A 17,832-nucleotide genomic window follows, 5' to 3' on the forward strand; every position below is an offset into this window, starting at 1 on the left:
GTGATATGCCCTGAGCAGGAGTTTAGTTTTGCTTTTGGTCCCGTGTGGTCTTATGTGCTGTTGTACAAATTGCTGGCTCATTATATTAATGTTCTGTTGCTTAAGCACGAAAAGTTTGGTGTAGCTGTGGGTAAGATCAAGGACATGGGATTTAATTTGGAAAATGTGAATAGGCTGAAATTATAAAGTGGAGAGCTAAGGGTGGTGTTTTTGGTAATAGTTGTTAAGCTCCCTCCCTTACAGAGGAAATTATACAAGAGATTTCTTGATGTGCATGGATTTGCTAATGACAAGGTTTACAATGAAAAGATAAGGAAGAGAAGTTTTGTTTTGGGATAAATCTCCATGCTGCTAATCGTGTAATCATAGTTGATGGTTCTTGGACTCCGTCACACGATCTTCAGGCTATATACCGTGCTTGCAGGCATCAGAGGCCAAACTGAACCCCAGGAAGGACTTTCAAGAGGTCCAGCTAGCTCGGACCAGGGGTGAGTGGACCTTTCTTTTATAAATAATTTTATGCAAATGAATTGCATTATTTGATCTTGAATAAGTATTCTTGCAAGTCTTGAGCATGTTTTATACTGCTAAATACTTTGAGTTATATACATTATTGAGGTTATATTAGCAGCAGACCTTGAGCTTTATATAACAAAATAGCAGTAGCATTACGACTACAATTAAATTATCAGATTTCAGAGAATTATCAGATAAGTATTTTCAAACATAGCTAGTGCAGATTTATCAGAATACTGAGATATCAGATTTTATCCAAGATACTTATTTTAGACCACCATGAATTATAGAAAGCAGAGTTTGAGTTTTCTATCAGATAAAAAGGGCAGCACAGTTATAGACTGATTACGGATTCAGTTATTTCTCAGATTTTTCATAAATATTATTATATTTTTGTATGACATTTTCTCAGCAGTTTATATGTTTTTAAACCAATGTGGGTACCCAGTTCCAGAAACAGGTTGCCATCAGATAAAACGATGTCTACGGACATCCCAGTTGCCTCGGTTTATGTTGCCTTCGGATATGATGATGTCTACAGACATCCAGTTTACTAACAGTTCTGTCAGTGCACTTGACATTTGCCTCATGAGTTTTGGGGACGCCCGGACCATGAGTGCCAGGATTGCGGATCAGGCTGACTACGGTCCCCTGATACCTGCCAGGATTGCGGCTCGGATACACTATGTGTCGCCGAGACCTGCCAGGGGAATTGACGGACTAACAGAGGAATTGACGGATACCAGGAATTGACGGATACCAAGAATTGACGGAATTAAAAGGGTACACCCAGTTGGTAACTTTAGAGGAATTTTAGTGCAATTATGCAAATATTGATTTCAGTGATTTTTCTCGATATTTCTTTGGTATTGAGCATATCTTACATCTTGCAATTATGCAAATATTGATTTCAGTGATTTTACTTGAGTTTCCTAATATCGAGCAGCATATACTTCTGTGTAAATATATAACTGTATATATATGTTTACCTAAATGCTTTGGACTTATCATAACTCAAGTACAGTTTAAGTATTCAGTTTTATTTAGTTGAATATTATTTTTACAGTGGGGGTTATTATGTTCATATACAGTTTCCCAGAACTTTATTTTTGGTCCACTCACATTTTGAAATGTTTTGCGCCCCCCAGGAAGTCGAGTGCACAGGAATCCACCACCAGGCCTACTCCAGCTTCCACGCTACTTTCGAGATGTAGGATTTATTGTAAATTACTTAAAGTCTTGTAATTAATTAGTAACTGCTCTGATATCTGGTTGGATTAGATAACCAGAACTGGTGAATATTTAGTTACCCTATTCTGGCAGTTGGTGTGGTTTTATTTGATTGTTTGACAGGTGAAAAATTTGGGTTTGTCAAAATACAGGGGAGACTCTGCCGAATTTTCGGCAGGAGTCCAGAGAAAGTTTAAACCGTATTTATTAGCAGGAAGAGTAAAGAGGTCATTGTGCCCGACATTTGCCAGGTGTCGGACACGCACAGGGCTTGGCTAGAATTCCAAAGCGGACATTGGGTCGGGTCGTGTCATATACTATACCTCTACCATAGGGTGAACAAAAATAAAAATAATGGCATATAAATTCTCATCTTATCATTTTAGACAATAAGGATATAATAGGAACAAAAAAATTTAAATACAAATTAGTTAAATACAAAAGTTTGAATCAACATGTCAAAGATGAAATGTAATCTACGTGGCAAACTAGTCAATGGACTTGTATCAATAAATAATAATTCGATGACTAGACCCAATTATTGGTTGGATTTTTGGACCTCTATCAACTTTTCTAAAGAATTAAATTGTATTAAACATCTACATCAACGTGTATAAAGGCATTTTAAGTATTTCCTAAGGAAGCATGTCATATATGCTTTCTCGTCAAGCTCTTCCAAGTCAACATACCATTTGATTTTGAATGGAATGTTATTACATAATTCTACTATTCGAACACTATAATCACTTCATGTGCATGGATAATTGTTCTTAGACACACGACTCTTTAGTATATCTTTCAAGTGAAAACTTATCTATTTATGTCGTAATCTGCTCATATTAATTGTCTTTAACAAGCTTGCCCACAGTACCACACTTGCATGGATTGATTCACACATTTACCTTCCATAAGCTCATCCAAAAGACTAAGAGTATATTTTGTAATATGACATAAATAGACAACAATGTCATTTTGATTTTTTCTATTTTTTTTATGAAAATTAAATTGTATTATAAACATATACAGCAACGTGTATAAAGGTATTTTAAGTAATTCATGAAGAAGAATTTCAAATATGTATTCTCGTCAAGCTCTTCTAAATCAACATATAAAAAGCCATTGAATGGAATGTTAAAGACATTAATACAAAAGCATTAGTAAACAAACTCTTACTCTATGTTGATGGGAAAATGAGATTACACAGTATTTTTTGACTTAATCTTTTTTATTTATTATTATTGTTTTTAATTTTAAGACGTTTTAAATTCAACTCAGTATTCTTTGAACACATTATCTTACTTTTTACGTACAAATCATAACAATTTAAGTCACTATTGTCACGTCACAATAGTGCATGTGAATATCCAAACAAGAGCACATTATATTTGTTATTAGTTTTCAAAATCACATTCCTTTACTTCCAAATTCTTCCTATTCCATTCATTTTTATTCTAATCAACATTGCTCTTTATTTTATTATATTTCAATGTTCATTACAATACCTAAACATACAATAATTCCAATTATGGGTGTCCTTGTGACGATGCATGTCTCACCTCATCTCTACTTTAGTCCATATAAATTAAGAATGCTACAAAACCAATCAATGAAAAATAAAAGGAAAAGGAAAAGGAAGAAAAAGAGACAGATAGATAGATGCATCTCCTTTTCACCAAGCCTTTTTCTATTTGCATACAAAGCAAGCCACCACCATCACCCTCCCATAATTGTGGGCATACAACAAAACCAAATTAAAAAAAAAAAAAAAAGAAAAGAAAAGAAAAGAAAAAGAGCATTTCCATTACCATTCTCTGCCTTTTTTTGTCTTTTAAGAGCACTTCCAACAGATAGCCCAGCCCTGGTAAGAAATGCAAATGCAATTCCAGCGATACAAAACAGCCTAGGCAAGGGGTGGGCTCCACCAAGTCCTGGTAAGCCCGAAGACAAGAAGAATCCGAGCTGTTGTTTGAGGATTATGATATAAATAACGAATTTTTTTAAAAACGATTGAAAAAGATTCTAAAAAAAACCAAAAAATTCAGAATTTTTTTAAATTATAAATACTTAACCATATTCTTCACTTCTCACACCAAAACTATATACAAATTCTTCTCCTCATATCCCATGTGAATAGTAGTTATCTTTGGGTTACCATGGCAATGGATGAAAAACCAACAAAAAAATGACTAAGACATACACTACTTATAGAAATAGTAACAAATTTGACTCCCTTTATTTTTTGTCATGACAAATAAGTGGAAATGCTCTAACATTTTGAACAACAAGTTTTTTTAACAATAACCATTCTCAGAAATATATAAATATATTGTCACCTCACCGTCCTCTCTTTATTTTATCAGTCCCGATCCAATTCCAGTTAATAAATAAATAAAAAAACTTATTTAAAAAAAACTCAATCTTTATCCCCTACCTAGGGTTATCTCGTCTCACAAATCCAACCCAGAAAAAAGAAGGCTTTGCCAAAGCCATGAATATCTGTACCCAACCCACTGTACAGATCTTCTCACCAGCTTTTCTGTTACCATCTTAGCAGAAACCTTGCACAAATTTCAGCTTAAAGGGTTTTTGCTTCTCTTATTTTAGATGCAAATTTTGCTTCGGAGATTCAGTTACTGATTATTGTGAGGGTTTTAGTTTACTGGGTTCAGTTCTGTTTTCGTGTTCTTTGATTAGACTTAAATATACAGTGGAGATATAGAAGAGTGTAGGATATGGAAGGGTTTGAGAGTAGGGGTAGTATTCAAGAGGCTACCTGCTCCGTCCCACAAGATCTCAACCAATTGCAACTTAATACCTCAGGTTCGCTTCTCTTAGCTTTCTGAGATTCTTCTTTTATTATTGTTTTTTCCTGCTTTGCTTTGCGTTTGTGGGTTGTAGTCTGTTCTATAGATCTGGGTTCTGTTTAGCTGCTGAGAAAACTGAGAAATTTTAAACCGTGAATTGGTTATTGGAATTTGCTACTGATTACTATAAGCCAAAAGGAATAGTGTGGAGTGGATTGTTGAATTCAAAGGGTTTTCGGCCACCCTCTGTTGTGTTGTTCACTTTGGTGTTTGGACTCTTTTTGATGCGTTGTTGTTTAATTGTAGCTATAAACTACTTTGTTTTTCATATTAAGCTTTGAATAAGTTTTGGACGGTGCTCACCTATATTTTGTTGCAGTTAATACTTGAAAGTATAAATATGATTTCAGTAATGTCTTTCAGATGAAAAGAATGTTAGTAAGACTCAGAGTCAATCTGAGGTTTCCATACTTCATAATAGTTCCTTAAAAATAAGAAATCCCCAACTTAATCAATTATGTAGTTAATTGCATACAAGTTTCAATTAAATGTGTAAATGTGTTTTACGCAGCAATATATTTTTCATGAGTTGTTTGGCTTGTTGAATATATAGTGGCATGGTGCTTTATTGGAAAGGTGATTTTTTTTCCTCCTCCACGATGCAATTATTTGGAGCATCATTTAATTCTTCTTTTGACTTCGAGTTCTTCCTTTGTGTAGGAGATGCGGTATTTGATGCATCACAATATGCATTTTTTGGTAAAGATTCTGTTGAGGAAGTTGAGTTGGGAGGTTTAGATGAAGAGGAGGCTCCAGTTGGGTTTGATGAGGAGGAGTTTCTATATGATAGAGAACAGGTTAAACCTTTTTCTTCACTGATTTTTATGACAATCGTTTCGGAACAACTTTTTTATTATTTTTGGGTATTGAATGTCTTTATTTAGTATTTGGAAGTTATATGGACTTGATGTCATGAAATCATATTTCTTTTTTTGTGACTTTTTTTAAAATTTTAGGAATTTCCTCTGCTTCAAAATTGCATGATAGAGTCTTAGACCTTTTAAGTCACAACAGTACTTGTTGGGAGATTTATGAAAGATTTCATTGTTATTCAATTAAATTGGGTTATGCATTTTGATTAAGAAACTAATTTAGGTTTTTTTGGGTGTGGATCTATTGCTTCCTTTGCATGCTGTTACTTATATATGTTTGATGTTATAAACTCATAAAAAGATTTAGAAGTGTGGCTGTCTTCGTTTCTATACTTTCAAGAAGTGTTGCTTCTGTCATCATGTTTCTGCTGAGAGATGAATACCCTTTTTTGTTGCCTTACTGGCCTCTGCTTATTCTTCCTTTCTGGCCTACTACTCCATTTATTCCTTGCTGGAAATTTGATTAGATAAGCTTTTCTGTGAATTTTTATAGTTGTGTAGATTTTCATTGTTTTTTGCAGGAGATTTAGGTGTTTCCTTTGTTTGTGGAATAAATGACAAAAGAAAGAAACTCTTCTCTTCCTAAATTTTCACTGTAGTAGGTGTTCAATGGCAGGAAGGGGGCGGGTGTAAATTTTGATATTGATTGATAATGCCCAAGTGCAAGAAATTCCAATTGGTTGAACTGACTGTTGTTTTCTTATTGGCAGGGTGACGTATCTCTATCTGATATTGATGATCTGTCCTTAACCTTTGAGAAGGTTAGTTTACTACAGATTTGATGATGCAGGTGGTCAAAATGCATGATTTTGTTTAATATTCTGGATTAACATGAGGGATCTTCTGAATTAGTTATGATGTTTTGTGTTCAATTTTCTTTTTCACAATGAGTGAGGGAATTCCAAGATTGCGAATTTACTAATGATATGCATGGAATACAATTATGTATATGTAAAATAATGGCCTTAATGTGAGCTGCGTACTTTGGGAACCAAGATGAATGTGGGGAAAATAGTGTTTAGCATCTCCTAGATTCCTGTGTTTTATTTCAACGAGTCTTATATTTCTCCTAATTTCTTTTATAAAAAACATGCTGGTAACTCAGTTATTGGTAAAATAGGGATTTGAATTATTTCATCGTTTTTGAATTTGTGTATGTTAAGATATGACATGAAGTGTGGTGTTTCCCTCCAAGCCACCAATATACGACGTGAAGTGTGGTATATATATTCTTAGACTTTGGACGGCGGTGGCCATAGCTGTGGTAGTGTTGGTGCCCTAGGTTTTTTCATGGAGGGATAGACTACAGGTTTAGTTTTTAGTTTTTTGGTTTTTTTTTTTGGGGTATTAAAAGGTGGGTTGGGTGAGTAGTTTCGAGCGTTGCAATAGCAACATCCTCATTGGTGGTGGCCAGAGTATAGACCAACTGATAAAGAAAAATGAATCTTAGGTGATTGAAGGATCTCATAATATATACTTGAGGGGACAATGCTGTAGTGTCTCTACTGCCCTCCTCAAGCAGAAGAGAAGATACTAGGCCTTGGGTTTAAGTCTCACCAATAGTATATGGCTCAATTGCTCCTGTTATTTGATCCATTCACTTCACCATTTTTGTAGTTTTGCATTATTGTGACACATTTTTGTTTAAGAAAAGGTTAAATTATTGGCTGATTCTTTGGGCTGTGGAGTGGGATTTTGGCCAATGAACATTTGGGTCTCCCATTGGGGATAATCCAAGAGCCACTAGTATTTGGCAACTGGTTGTAAAGAAGGTGGCTTTGAAGATTCCCATGTTGGAAGAGGGGCCGAGTATTGGGTAACTTAGTGATAAAAAAAAAAAGAGTTTTGTTAGGGCAGTGGCTTTGGAGATTCTCACCCTGGAAGAAGAGGCTTATGGCACTTGTTGATGAAAATTAGTTCAGAGCTCTAGCAGAAGTCTGTCAAAGCATATTTCTCAAGGGGTCAAATCTTTTTCAAGTTGCTGCAATCTGTGGGAACTCTGTTTCCTATGCTGTATTGTTACCAAGGTATCACAATGTTTTTATCTCAAGGCTGGTGGTTCTTACATTTACGGAATATTGGGTTTGGAAGGAATTTGAATGAGCAGGAAGTGGGATAGCTGTCAGCTTTGTTGCTGATCCTGGAAAGGGTGCATTTGTGTCTCCACACAGGGCTGATATAAGAAAATGAGCTAGGATGTTCAGATAAGTTATCATGCAAATCTTTTGGCAGGTACTTGAGTGATAATGTAGATGCTATCTCCTTTCGGCAGCTTTGGAAGTAAAAGGTGTCACTTAAAGTGAAGATTTTTTCTGGGATTGTGGCACATCGGAAGGTCAATACATGTGATATTTCAAAGAAGGCCTAGAATGGACCTACCTTCACATTGGTGCATCTTGTGCAAAAAGGGGTGAGAAGGTGTTGCGCATGCCTTCCTTTCTGTCATGTTGCATGATATTTGTGGCATAGAGTATTCTTAGAGGTGAGGCCGAGCTGGGTAGTCCCCAGAGGATTTTTGCTATACCTTATGAAGAACAGGAAGTGTTAGGGAGAGGGAAGAAAGTGAAAGGCTTATGTGTGTAGCAGTTATTGAGGCATCATGGTTGGAGAGATGTTTCTGAAGATATTAAGGGCCCTGCTGGGGAGAACTTCGGGAGACAGTTTGGTTTTGGGCTTCTCTATGGGCATGATCAGTTACAGATGAATATAGGGACCCTTCCTGTCGTGGTATTTATATAGACTGGAAGGCAGCTGTGTGTTCATTATAAGTTAGGTTGATGTGATTATCTTTGGCTTCCTGTGCTGTACATAAGTTCATGTGCAGGGGTGGACTTTAAGTCGACTGTAGTGCTCATTTTTTCTTCTACATAATAAAAGTGTGTTTCTTCTCGAAAAAATCGAATGACTCTTGTCTTGTATTTGTTCTCAATCTTTCTATTCTTGTGATTGAATACCCTGTATATGCTTTAAAGATTTTTTTTTTGGGGGGGTAATGTTGAAGTCATTAATTTTCATAATCTAATATTTCATTTTGTTCCTTAATGCCTATAAGTTAAGTTAACTTGATTGTGGACTATATACTAGTAATTGGGATTGATAGTTTCTATTCTAGATGTCTGTATTATTATTTCTCTTTTACATCTTAGTTATTTGTCCATGGTGGTTTTTGGGGTTTGATATGATTATTCTTATTGGAGCACTATCAAGTCAAATAACCTACAGTGGGATATATATAGGCTAATTGGGTTTTAGTTATAGACGTGTACCCTGAGGCTTAGGTCTAGTGAATATAGTTGTTATCTGTCTGGAATTGTTTATATAAAGAACTAATTTTGGTTGCTGGTGTCAGATACCAAATGTCTCCTCTTGTTTTTGTGCTCTAAGTCACATATTTTTCTTCTTCTGTTGCAGTTAAACAAAGATGTTAGTGGAACAAGGCGTGCTGGAGTAATTGGGGATAGAGGATCCAGAGAAAGTGAGTGAAAATGTTGCATCTCTCTTTTTGCTATGTTGCTGTAACCCTGCCTCAAACCTGGTCCTGTATAGACTCAATTCCTTTCGGTTGATTGCAAAGCCTTCATTTTTTTTTTTAATCATCTGCATTTATTCTTATTTAATGGTTGCTGCTGAAATCTAGTAAAGTAAGTTATAGATGTAGCTAGGGTATTCAAGTAAGTTAGGTTGGATCTATGCTATGTTATGAAGTGAAACCTAGGGTGAAAATATTTACTTTTGACCGTTTGGTTTTGACATGTTCATCATTCTATCCTGTTGAAAAGTTCTAGTGTATTTTAGCAATGATGAAAATTGAACTAGACGTATGCCGTGTTTAGAATGAGTTGAAGTCCAATATCGATGAATGTTAAGTTTATTGTTTCTGTTACAAGATATCAGTAGTAACTATACCATGCTTGCAATTCATCATGAAAATTTCTTTAAAGTGAAGGCACTGTTGTGTCTTTGAGGACTTCTTATTGAATATATTGTACGTTGATGTTTATAAACTTTCTAATAAGGACATGTTTCTTTCAGGTTCATCTGCTGCTGAATGGGCACAGGAACATTTCCCTAACTGGATTGATGAAGATATATTGGATGCTGAAAGCCTTCAGGATGGGAAACGATGGTCTTCACAACCGTTTTCTTCTTCTGCACGTCCCACAGAATCATTGCCTTTGTACAGAACTTCTTCATATCCTGAGCCCCAACAACAGCAGCAGCAGCAGCAGCAGCCGCATCATCATCAACATTTTTCCAGTGAACCAATTCTGGTGCCAAAATCTGGTTTCACTTCATATCCTCCCCCAGGTGGCATCTCTCAGCAGGCTTCGCCAAACCGCCAATCAAGCCACCTGAACCCATATCTTGCTGGTGGACCCCAGGGGGGATTATCTTCACCAAACCACTCTCCTTACTCTAACTCTCAACTTCAAATGACTGGATTACCTCATGGATCACATTTTGGTGGAAATTTGCCTCAGCTTACTTCTGGTATCTCCGCTAATAGCCGACCCCTAAAGCAATGGGCCAACCAAAGTGGCGCATATGGAGATCATCCCAGTCTTTTAAACAATTTATTGCAACAACAGTTATCTCATCAGAATGGCCTAATGCCTCCACAATTGATGCATCAGCCACAGCCACAGCCACAACCTCCTAGACTGCACCATCCAGTTCAGCCATCATTTAACCAGTTGTCAGTGATGCAGTCTCAACTATTTAACCCCCATCTTTCTCCATCCCCGCCCTTGATGAGCAAGTTTGAAGCAATGCTCGGTATGGGTGATCCTCGAGATCAAAGGCCAAAATCAGCTCAGAAAGTTAGACTAAATATGCGTTTTTCTCAATATGGCTTTGATACAAGTAGCCATAGGAGTGATGGTGGGTGGCCACAATTTAGGTCCAAGTATATGACAGCTGATGAAATTGAGAGTATACTCCGAATGCAGCTAGCTGCTACACACAGCAATGACCCATATGTGGATGATTATTACCACCAGTATTGCCTTGCAAGAAAATCTGCTGGGGCAAAGTTGAAACATCATTTCTGCCCAACTAACTTAAGGGATCTTCCTCCTCGAGCACGAGCTAATACTGAGCCACATGCTTTTCTCCAGGTAGATGCTCTTGGGAGGGTTCCCTTCTCTTCAATACGTAGGCCTCGTCCTCTTCTTGAAGTTGAGCCTCCAAATTCATCTAGTCCTGGCAACACTGAACAAAAGGTTTCTGAGAAGCCACTAGAGCAGGAGCCAATGCTTGCTGCTAGAGTTACAATTGAGGATGGGCTATGTCTTCTCCTAGATGTGGATGACATTGATCGCTTTCTACAGTTCAATCAACTCCAAGATGGTGGAATCCAGTTGAAGCGTAGGCGGCAGGCCTTGTTGGAAGGGCTTGCAACATCTCTTCAATTGGTTGACCCACTTGGCAACAATGGCCACACAGTTGGGCCTGTCCCTAAGGATGATCTTGTATTCCTAAGGTTAGTTTCTCTTCCCAAGGGCCGGAAGCTCCTAGCAAAGTACCTGCAGCTTCTTTTTCCAGGTGGTGAGCTCATGCGAATAGTCTGTATGGCCATCTTTCGTCATCTGAGGTTCCTGTTTGGTACCCTCCCTTCTGATTCACGGACTGCAGAAATTTCAAATATTCTTGCAAGGGTTGTTTCATCATGTGTTCGAGGTATGGACCTTGGTGCACTTAGTGCCTGTCTTGCAGCAGTGGTTTGTTCCTCAAAGCAACCCCCGCTTCGCCCCCTTGGAAGCCCCGCAGGAGATGGGGCCTCCCTTATTCTCAATTCAGTTCTTGAGAGGGCAACTGAACTCTTAACTGATCCTCATGCTGCAAGCAACTACAACGTGACCAATCGGGCACTTTGGCAGGCCTCCTTTGATGAATTCTTTGGCCTTCTGACAAAGTATTGTGTAAATAAATATGATAGTATAATGCAGTCACGGCTAATGGAGGCCCCTCCAAATGTGCCTGTTATTGGCGCAGATACAGCCATATCTTTTAGTCGTGAAATGCCAGTTGAGCTGTTGCGTGCAAGCCTTCCTCACACTGATGAGCACCAGAGACAGATGTTGTTGGATTTCACACAGCGGTCTATGCCCATAGGAGCATCGAACAGTCGTGATGGAGGAAATGGTACTCACATGAATTCTGAGTCTGTGCTGAGTTGATGCTAAACCATGTGAAGATGTGAGAAACAGAGTTTAGAGAAGAAAAAGGGATTTGAGAAGGCATTCTGTTGGATTGCGAAATTGTTGGGTTCTTTTCTACTTGTGCTTTTACTTATGAGTGAATGCAACATCTTAAGCGAATAAAGTGGGTGTTAAAGGGCATATATATGATTCGGGTAAGTTTAGTAGTTTAGGTTCATATGTTTTTACTTAATTTCATGTTTCTCTGGAAAAAAAACTTGTAAGCAAGCCTCTCTTTGTATTCAAATCGCATGGTACAGGTTTCCTTTTTATATATATTTTAGGAGGGGGTGGGTGAAGTAGATAGTGTTCCTCGACTTAGGAGCTTATTTTGATGCTCTGTTGTGGAATTCTGAGAATAGAGATGTAGGAGGGCATATTTTGATGCTCTGTTGTGGAATCCTTAAAATAGAGATGTAGGTGGGAGGTATGAGATTTACAGTGTTCAGTGCAGTTGATTTCCCACATTCTTGTAAAAAGAGGGTGACCCAGTGCACGGGACTCTTACTGATGCAAGGTTTGGGGAGGCAAGACAGTAACACAGCCATTTACAGAGATTGCTTTTGCGACTCGAACCCGCAATTATTAGGTTTTGGGCTAGTTTACCATTGAGAAGCGCCGCTCTCACTTCTCGCATTCGTTTACCATTTTTAATATTCAAGAATGTTGGATGGAGGTCTTTGTTTTTGTTATGTTCCTTTCTTTTACAGTAACTGCAACAGGCCATGCAGATAAAGGTTATAGTCTTCTAGACATGTAGTGTGTTCATTCTGTGAAGGTTGGATTTTAAGCTAAGAAAATAGTATGCTCCATTTGGTTGGTGCTGTCTTTTGAGACATCCTTTGTTTCTCATTTTGTTCCAAGTCTATTGCTAAAGTTCTCATGTCTCTATTTATTAAACTGTGGGTGGACTGATTTTGAGATGGAATGGAGTAGTGTTGATTTGTTAGATGTTATATTTGCATTCATCTATTGCGGTCGTTTATAGCCCTTCGAATATGAACCTACATTAAAAGTTCGGAGAAATGCTGTTCCACTCATGTTATAGCCTAGTTAGTAAAATAAGGAATGGAAAAGTTTGGCTGTTATATAATACTTTAATATAATTTATTTAAATATTTAAATATATATTATTTTTATTTAATAATATGTAAAAAATACAGTTATAATATGTGAATTTTGTTTGTATTATTTAAAATTGTGTAAAAGACGTGTATTAAACGTGAAAAGTATGTATGTTCGTGTATAATATATGTATTGTATGATTGTTTTTTAAGAGTTTTATCGAGTCTTTAAGATGTGTACCGAAAATGAAAGTATTATTGAAAAATGCATACATATGTACATAATACAAGTATTAAACTGAAAAATGCTAATTACGTGTTATAGTATGTGTTCTATATACTAATATTACACCCTGAAATATGTATCTGTCGTCCACGCATATATAGTATGTGTTTTATGTATTAGTACTACACCCTAAAATATGAACGCGTTATATCACATGAATTAGTAACACCTGGTGGGCGACTGTTACACCCAATTATTTTTTTCGGAAGGGATTGATCTTTCCTTCTGGAGAAACTTGGCTATCCTCGTCCAATTATGATTAATATTCAAGTAGTTTAATCTTGGTGATGTAGAAAAATGACATGTATTGTTGACCTGATGTCAATGTGGCATAGATGTTGATGACAAGACTGCAGAGACAAACTTGACCCGTTTAGATGCTTGGGTTTTTCATAGTCAAGATGCTTCAGTCTTGGAATTTTGAGGGTGTTTGGTGTTCCATCATTTTCACCCTTCATGTAACATCAAGGCTAAAAAGAAAAAAGGCCGGATGTTCTTTTCCTAAATGTTCTTGTCACTAATTCACCCAAGAGTTAGTGCCAAAGCGATGGATTAAATTATGTATCTTTCTTGAGCTTTTGATGCCCTGTGCTCGTGTCAAACAAAGGCCTCAGCCAAGAAGGTTTTGCACCTAACGCTATTGAAAATGACCATGTAAACAATTCAAATTCCTATGCCTATGTGCGTTATGAAACCCAAAAAAAAAACAAAAAAAAACCAGTAAAGCAGTTTCTTTTGCGGAGGAAATCTTCCTTATTACGTGACAAGTCAAAAAGAGAGAGAGAGTTGATATATATCCAGTGAATTTTTTAGAACGTCGAATTAAACTTAACAAGATGTCTTAAAAGGCCCTTAATTAATACCATGTTATCCACTAGTATGCATGCATGACAAGTTGACAACACATGAACAAACAAGTTGTGCTAATGACCTAACTTGTAGATCCTGCAAAGAATACGATCCCAACCCATCGTTCTTTTTCCCCTTTTCTTCTTTTGGGTATTTGAAGCACTCAAACACAGAGTATTAAACACAACACTGAGAATCTACCCCAAATATTGAAAATAAAATACCAAAAAGTCAAAAGAAAAAGAAGAAAAAGAAGAAAAGGAAAAAGAAAAAAACAGTGCATTTATAAGCACCATGTGCAAGTTCATACGAAATGGAAAGAAAACAATAAATTACCCAAAACAAGGTCTACGTGACATGCTATATATATAAATTTCTTTATGTTAAATAATAATAGAATGGCCCATGCTTCCAAGAAACATGAAAATAATTCAAGGAAAATAATAGTCCATGCTATGTTCAATATATTGGGGATCTCATTATTTATTTTTAATACCTCGGCCACCAATCAAACTCTGCAATCTTGGCTATGTAATTAACCACAAGTTGATGTGCCGACTTTAAAACAGATAAAGGGGGCATCACGTTGTCTCGGTGGTCAAATTTAAGCCGACACTCAAACCGTAAAAAGAGAAGAGCAATTAAGCCAACAAAGTGTGCACCAATTAATTATTTCATTAATCTCCACCCAAATTATTCAACTTTGGACCAAAACTCAAATTTGTATTCTTTCCACGTGTTAAGACCTATCTAAAGCACTTTGGTTAGAAATTTCCGGCCAATAATGCTATGCGACGTGTAATAGTATTATTGGTGATAGTCCCTCATGAAAGTCTTTTGTACTTTGGCACCCAATAAACAAAGCTTTTGGTATTTAATGCTTCTTCCAGTTTACACTCTGTTCTAATCACAAAAACAGAGTGAGAGAGAGGGCAAGCTACTCTTTTCACAGAGTGAAGAGAGAGAGAGAGCATTGGGCGTTTCTTGCAAATGGGTTCATCAGAATTCTCTCTGTTTCAACAATCACCAAAAAAAAGATCAGTTTTTCACAAGGCCCCTTCTCTAATTGCAGATGGGTTTCTTTTTGTTGGAGGTGCATCAATGGCGTTGTCTCTGGTTTGGGCTCTGCTCACCTTCATCAACCCCAGCACCAGCATCGACAACATCATCACCTGGAGCACGGGTGGTTGCGGCCCGGACTTGGGCTCCGACCCGTCTGAGCCCACATTCTACGACGACCCGAATCTCAGCTACGTATTCGGGGAAGAACCAATGAAGGATTGGGATTTGAAGCGCAGAGAATGGCTCAAGCTTCACCCTTCTTTTGCTGCAAGTGAAGAAAAAGTTCTTCTTGTAACTGGGTCTCAGCCAAACGTGTGCAAAAACCCAGTTGGTGATCATTTGCAGCTGAGGCTGTTCAAGAACAAAGTTGATTACTGTAGAATTCATGGGCATGAAATATTTTACAACAATGTTTTGCTGAACCAGAAAGGGACTGGCTTTTGGGCCAAATACCCACTTCTCAGAGCTTCCATGTTGGCTCATCCTGAGGCCGAGTGGATCTGGTGGGTCGACTCGGATGCCATTCTCACAGACATGGAGTTCAAGCTGCCATTAGAGAGGTACAAAGATCATAACTTGGTTGTGCATGGATGGTGGAATATGCTGTATGAGGAGAAGAGCTGGACAAGTCTCAATGCTGGTGTGTTGTTGATCAGGAACTGCCAGTGGTCCATGGACTTGATGGAAAGATGGACCAGCATGGGCCCACAGAACCCTGACCATGAAAAATGGGGAAAAGCCCAAAAGTCATTGATCAAGGACAAGGCATATCCTGGGTCAGATGATCAGTCGGCTCTGATTTACCTCCTCATAAAAGAGAAGGACAGGTGGGCGGACAGGATTTACTTGGAGAGTGAGTACAACTTGCATGGGTACTGGTTGGGCATAGTGGATGGGCTTGACAAGATCAGCAAAGGGTACATGGAGATTGACAGAGAGGTGGATTTGCTGAGGAGAAGGCATGCAGAGAAGATGAGCTTGTTTTATGGTGCAATGAGAGAGAAGCATATGAAAGATAGAGGCTTTTGGAAAGAGAAAGTGAGGAGGCCCTTCGTGACACATTTCACTGGCTGTGAGCCTTGCAGTGGAGAGCACAACTCCATGTATACTTGGGAGGCTTGTTGGAATGGGATGCAGAAGGCTTTGAATTTTGCAGACAATCAAGTGCTTAGCAGATTTGGGTTTGTGCATCCAGACCTACTTAACTCATCTTTGGTGTCTCCCCTGCCATTTGATTTCCCTGCTTGATTTTGTGATTTGATTGTTCAGTTTGTTTGTTGTCCTGCAAAGTAGAAAGTGTAAATATGGAAGAAGAAGAGCCTCTTTGTGAGTCTGGCTGCATTTAAGATGCTCCTGGATATGTTGAAAAGTAGGGTTCTTGTCAAATTTTTACATTAAAAGACATGAGACAGCTCTTGAAATTTAAGCTCATATTGCTTGTCTTCTTCATTTCAGCCATATTATATGGAGCAGCTACAATTTACAGAAATAAAAAAAGTCTTAGATGCTCTTTGTATTAATTTCATTTTTCTCCTCTATTTCACTCTGTTAAGAATGGATTTGTGAGTAACAATGTTAAAGTGTAAATTATGGTGAATTTTTTTTGACCTTTCCTCTAATCACAACAATCTAATCTCCACCAAAATGTTAAAGGTATAAATTGCAAGAAAAGTGACATAAATAAAACCCCACTTTTTTCTCCTTTATTTATTTATTTATTTATAAATTTAAAATTTCTACAAGAGATGGTCTAAATTATTCAAAATTAATATAATATAAGAACAAGAGATGGTCTAAATTATTCAAAATTAATATAATATAAGAAGAAGGAGATTCGAACTTGAGTGCAAGCCAAGTGGCCTAATTCGAGTCTTCTTTTCTCAGCTTTATTGGTCTCACCTAAGAGAAGTCTCACATGAATCTCATGCCATATTAGGGTTTAAACGAGAAATTGTTGAAAATATAAAGAGACTGTAAAACCCATCTTCCAACCAAACTTTGACTGTACTTTTTATCCAGACTTGATAACCCATGAATGAAACATGATATTTTGAATGGCCTCAATTAGTGGAGAGCTTGCTTGACCTACCCATGCTAAAGAGTTAAAGGCCATAAAGTTCAGGGTCCATATGAATTTCGTTGTCATGCCAGGTCTCCAAAAGGGAAGAGCCCCCCGCCAAAGCATTTTCCAACCCAACACCAATTCCGTCGCTGAAAGCGCCTTAATTACTGAAAAAAATCATATGAAGCTCCAGCCTCAGTCAAACCCGTGACACTCAATTTCCACAAATTGCCCATTGCCTATTGCCATCAGCAGGGCCCTCCGTTGTCCATTCTACTGTATACATTACCCACTAGCATTCAACCAAAGTGGCAGCAACTCATCACTCCCTTCATTGCCATTCCCTCTACGAATTTGCCGGCTTATAACAAGGGCATCAAATCCCAACAATGCTTTTCATTTGGAGTGTAGGATAATGCATTGTGAGTGGATCTGATCAGTGATGTATTGTGAGTCCAAAATGCATCAATGGTCAAGAATCATTTACGTGCGCACTAGTAATGCAATTCAACCTTGCCAATGCAACTTCAATTCTTCATTTATACAAGGCAAACATATCAAATTACTATTAAAAAATATAATATTTACTGTGTGACAATCGATAGTAGGAAGTAAGGATAATGTCACAAAACCCCACATTTGCCCCAACGTTATAACATTGGGTTGTATAACATGATTATTTTTATAATGCAATAATATAGCGTGCATATCAAGTGCCTCGTAGTTTTTTATTTACTTGTTCATTCGTGTTCTTCTGGTTGGGATGGGTTTGGCACCAATGAGTTAGCTGTGTAACATTAATGTTAATTCTTTACTTTTTAAGTGTA

General features: G+C 37.5%; 2 protein-coding genes across 2 annotated transcripts; both read left to right on the forward strand.

Moving 5' to 3' along the window:
* Positions 1-4,030: 4,030 nt before the first annotated feature.
* On the forward strand, positions 4,031-12,638 carry LOC117624073 (protein PAT1 homolog). Its single transcript, XM_034355203.1, has 5 exons — positions 4,031-4,566; positions 5,271-5,407; positions 6,193-6,243; positions 8,894-8,957; positions 9,515-12,638. Exons 1-5 carry the CDS (start codon positions 4,479-4,481, stop codon positions 11,659-11,661), a joined length of 2,487 nt encoding a protein of 828 aa, XP_034211094.1. The 5' UTR covers positions 4,031-4,478; the 3' UTR covers positions 11,662-12,638.
* A 2,045-nt stretch (positions 12,639-14,683) lies between these two features.
* Positions 14,684-16,463, forward strand: LOC117624697 (putative glycosyltransferase 7). Its single transcript, XM_034356103.1, has one exon. The coding sequence runs from the start codon at positions 14,872-14,874 to the stop codon at positions 16,189-16,191; it is 1,320 nt and encodes a 439-aa protein (XP_034211994.1). The 5' UTR covers positions 14,684-14,871; the 3' UTR covers positions 16,192-16,463.
* The last annotated feature ends 1,369 nt before the right edge of the window (positions 16,464-17,832 follow it).

This window comes from Prunus dulcis, chromosome 4 (genome assembly GCF_902201215.1).
Source record: "Prunus dulcis chromosome 4, ALMONDv2, whole genome shotgun sequence".
NCBI classification, from domain to species: Eukaryota; Viridiplantae; Streptophyta; class Magnoliopsida; order Rosales; family Rosaceae; genus Prunus; species Prunus dulcis.

Bases quoted from the DNA above. Each gene is read 5' to 3' on its own strand.
- LOC117624073 (XM_034355203.1), top strand. From the start codon at position 4,479: ATGGAAGGGTTTGAGAGTAGGGGTAGTATTCAAGAGGCTACCTGCTCC. The intron at 4,567-5,270 runs GTTCGCTTCTCT...TCCTTTGTGTAG, and splicing joins ATTGCAACTTAATACCTCAG to GAGATGCGGTATTTGATGCA. The intron at 6,244-8,893 runs GTTAGTTTACTA...CTTCTGTTGCAG, and splicing joins TGTCCTTAACCTTTGAGAAG to TTAAACAAAGATGTTAGTGG.
- LOC117624697 (XM_034356103.1), top strand. From the start codon at position 14,872: ATGGGTTCATCAGAATTCTCTCTGTTTCAACAATCACCAAAAAAAAGA.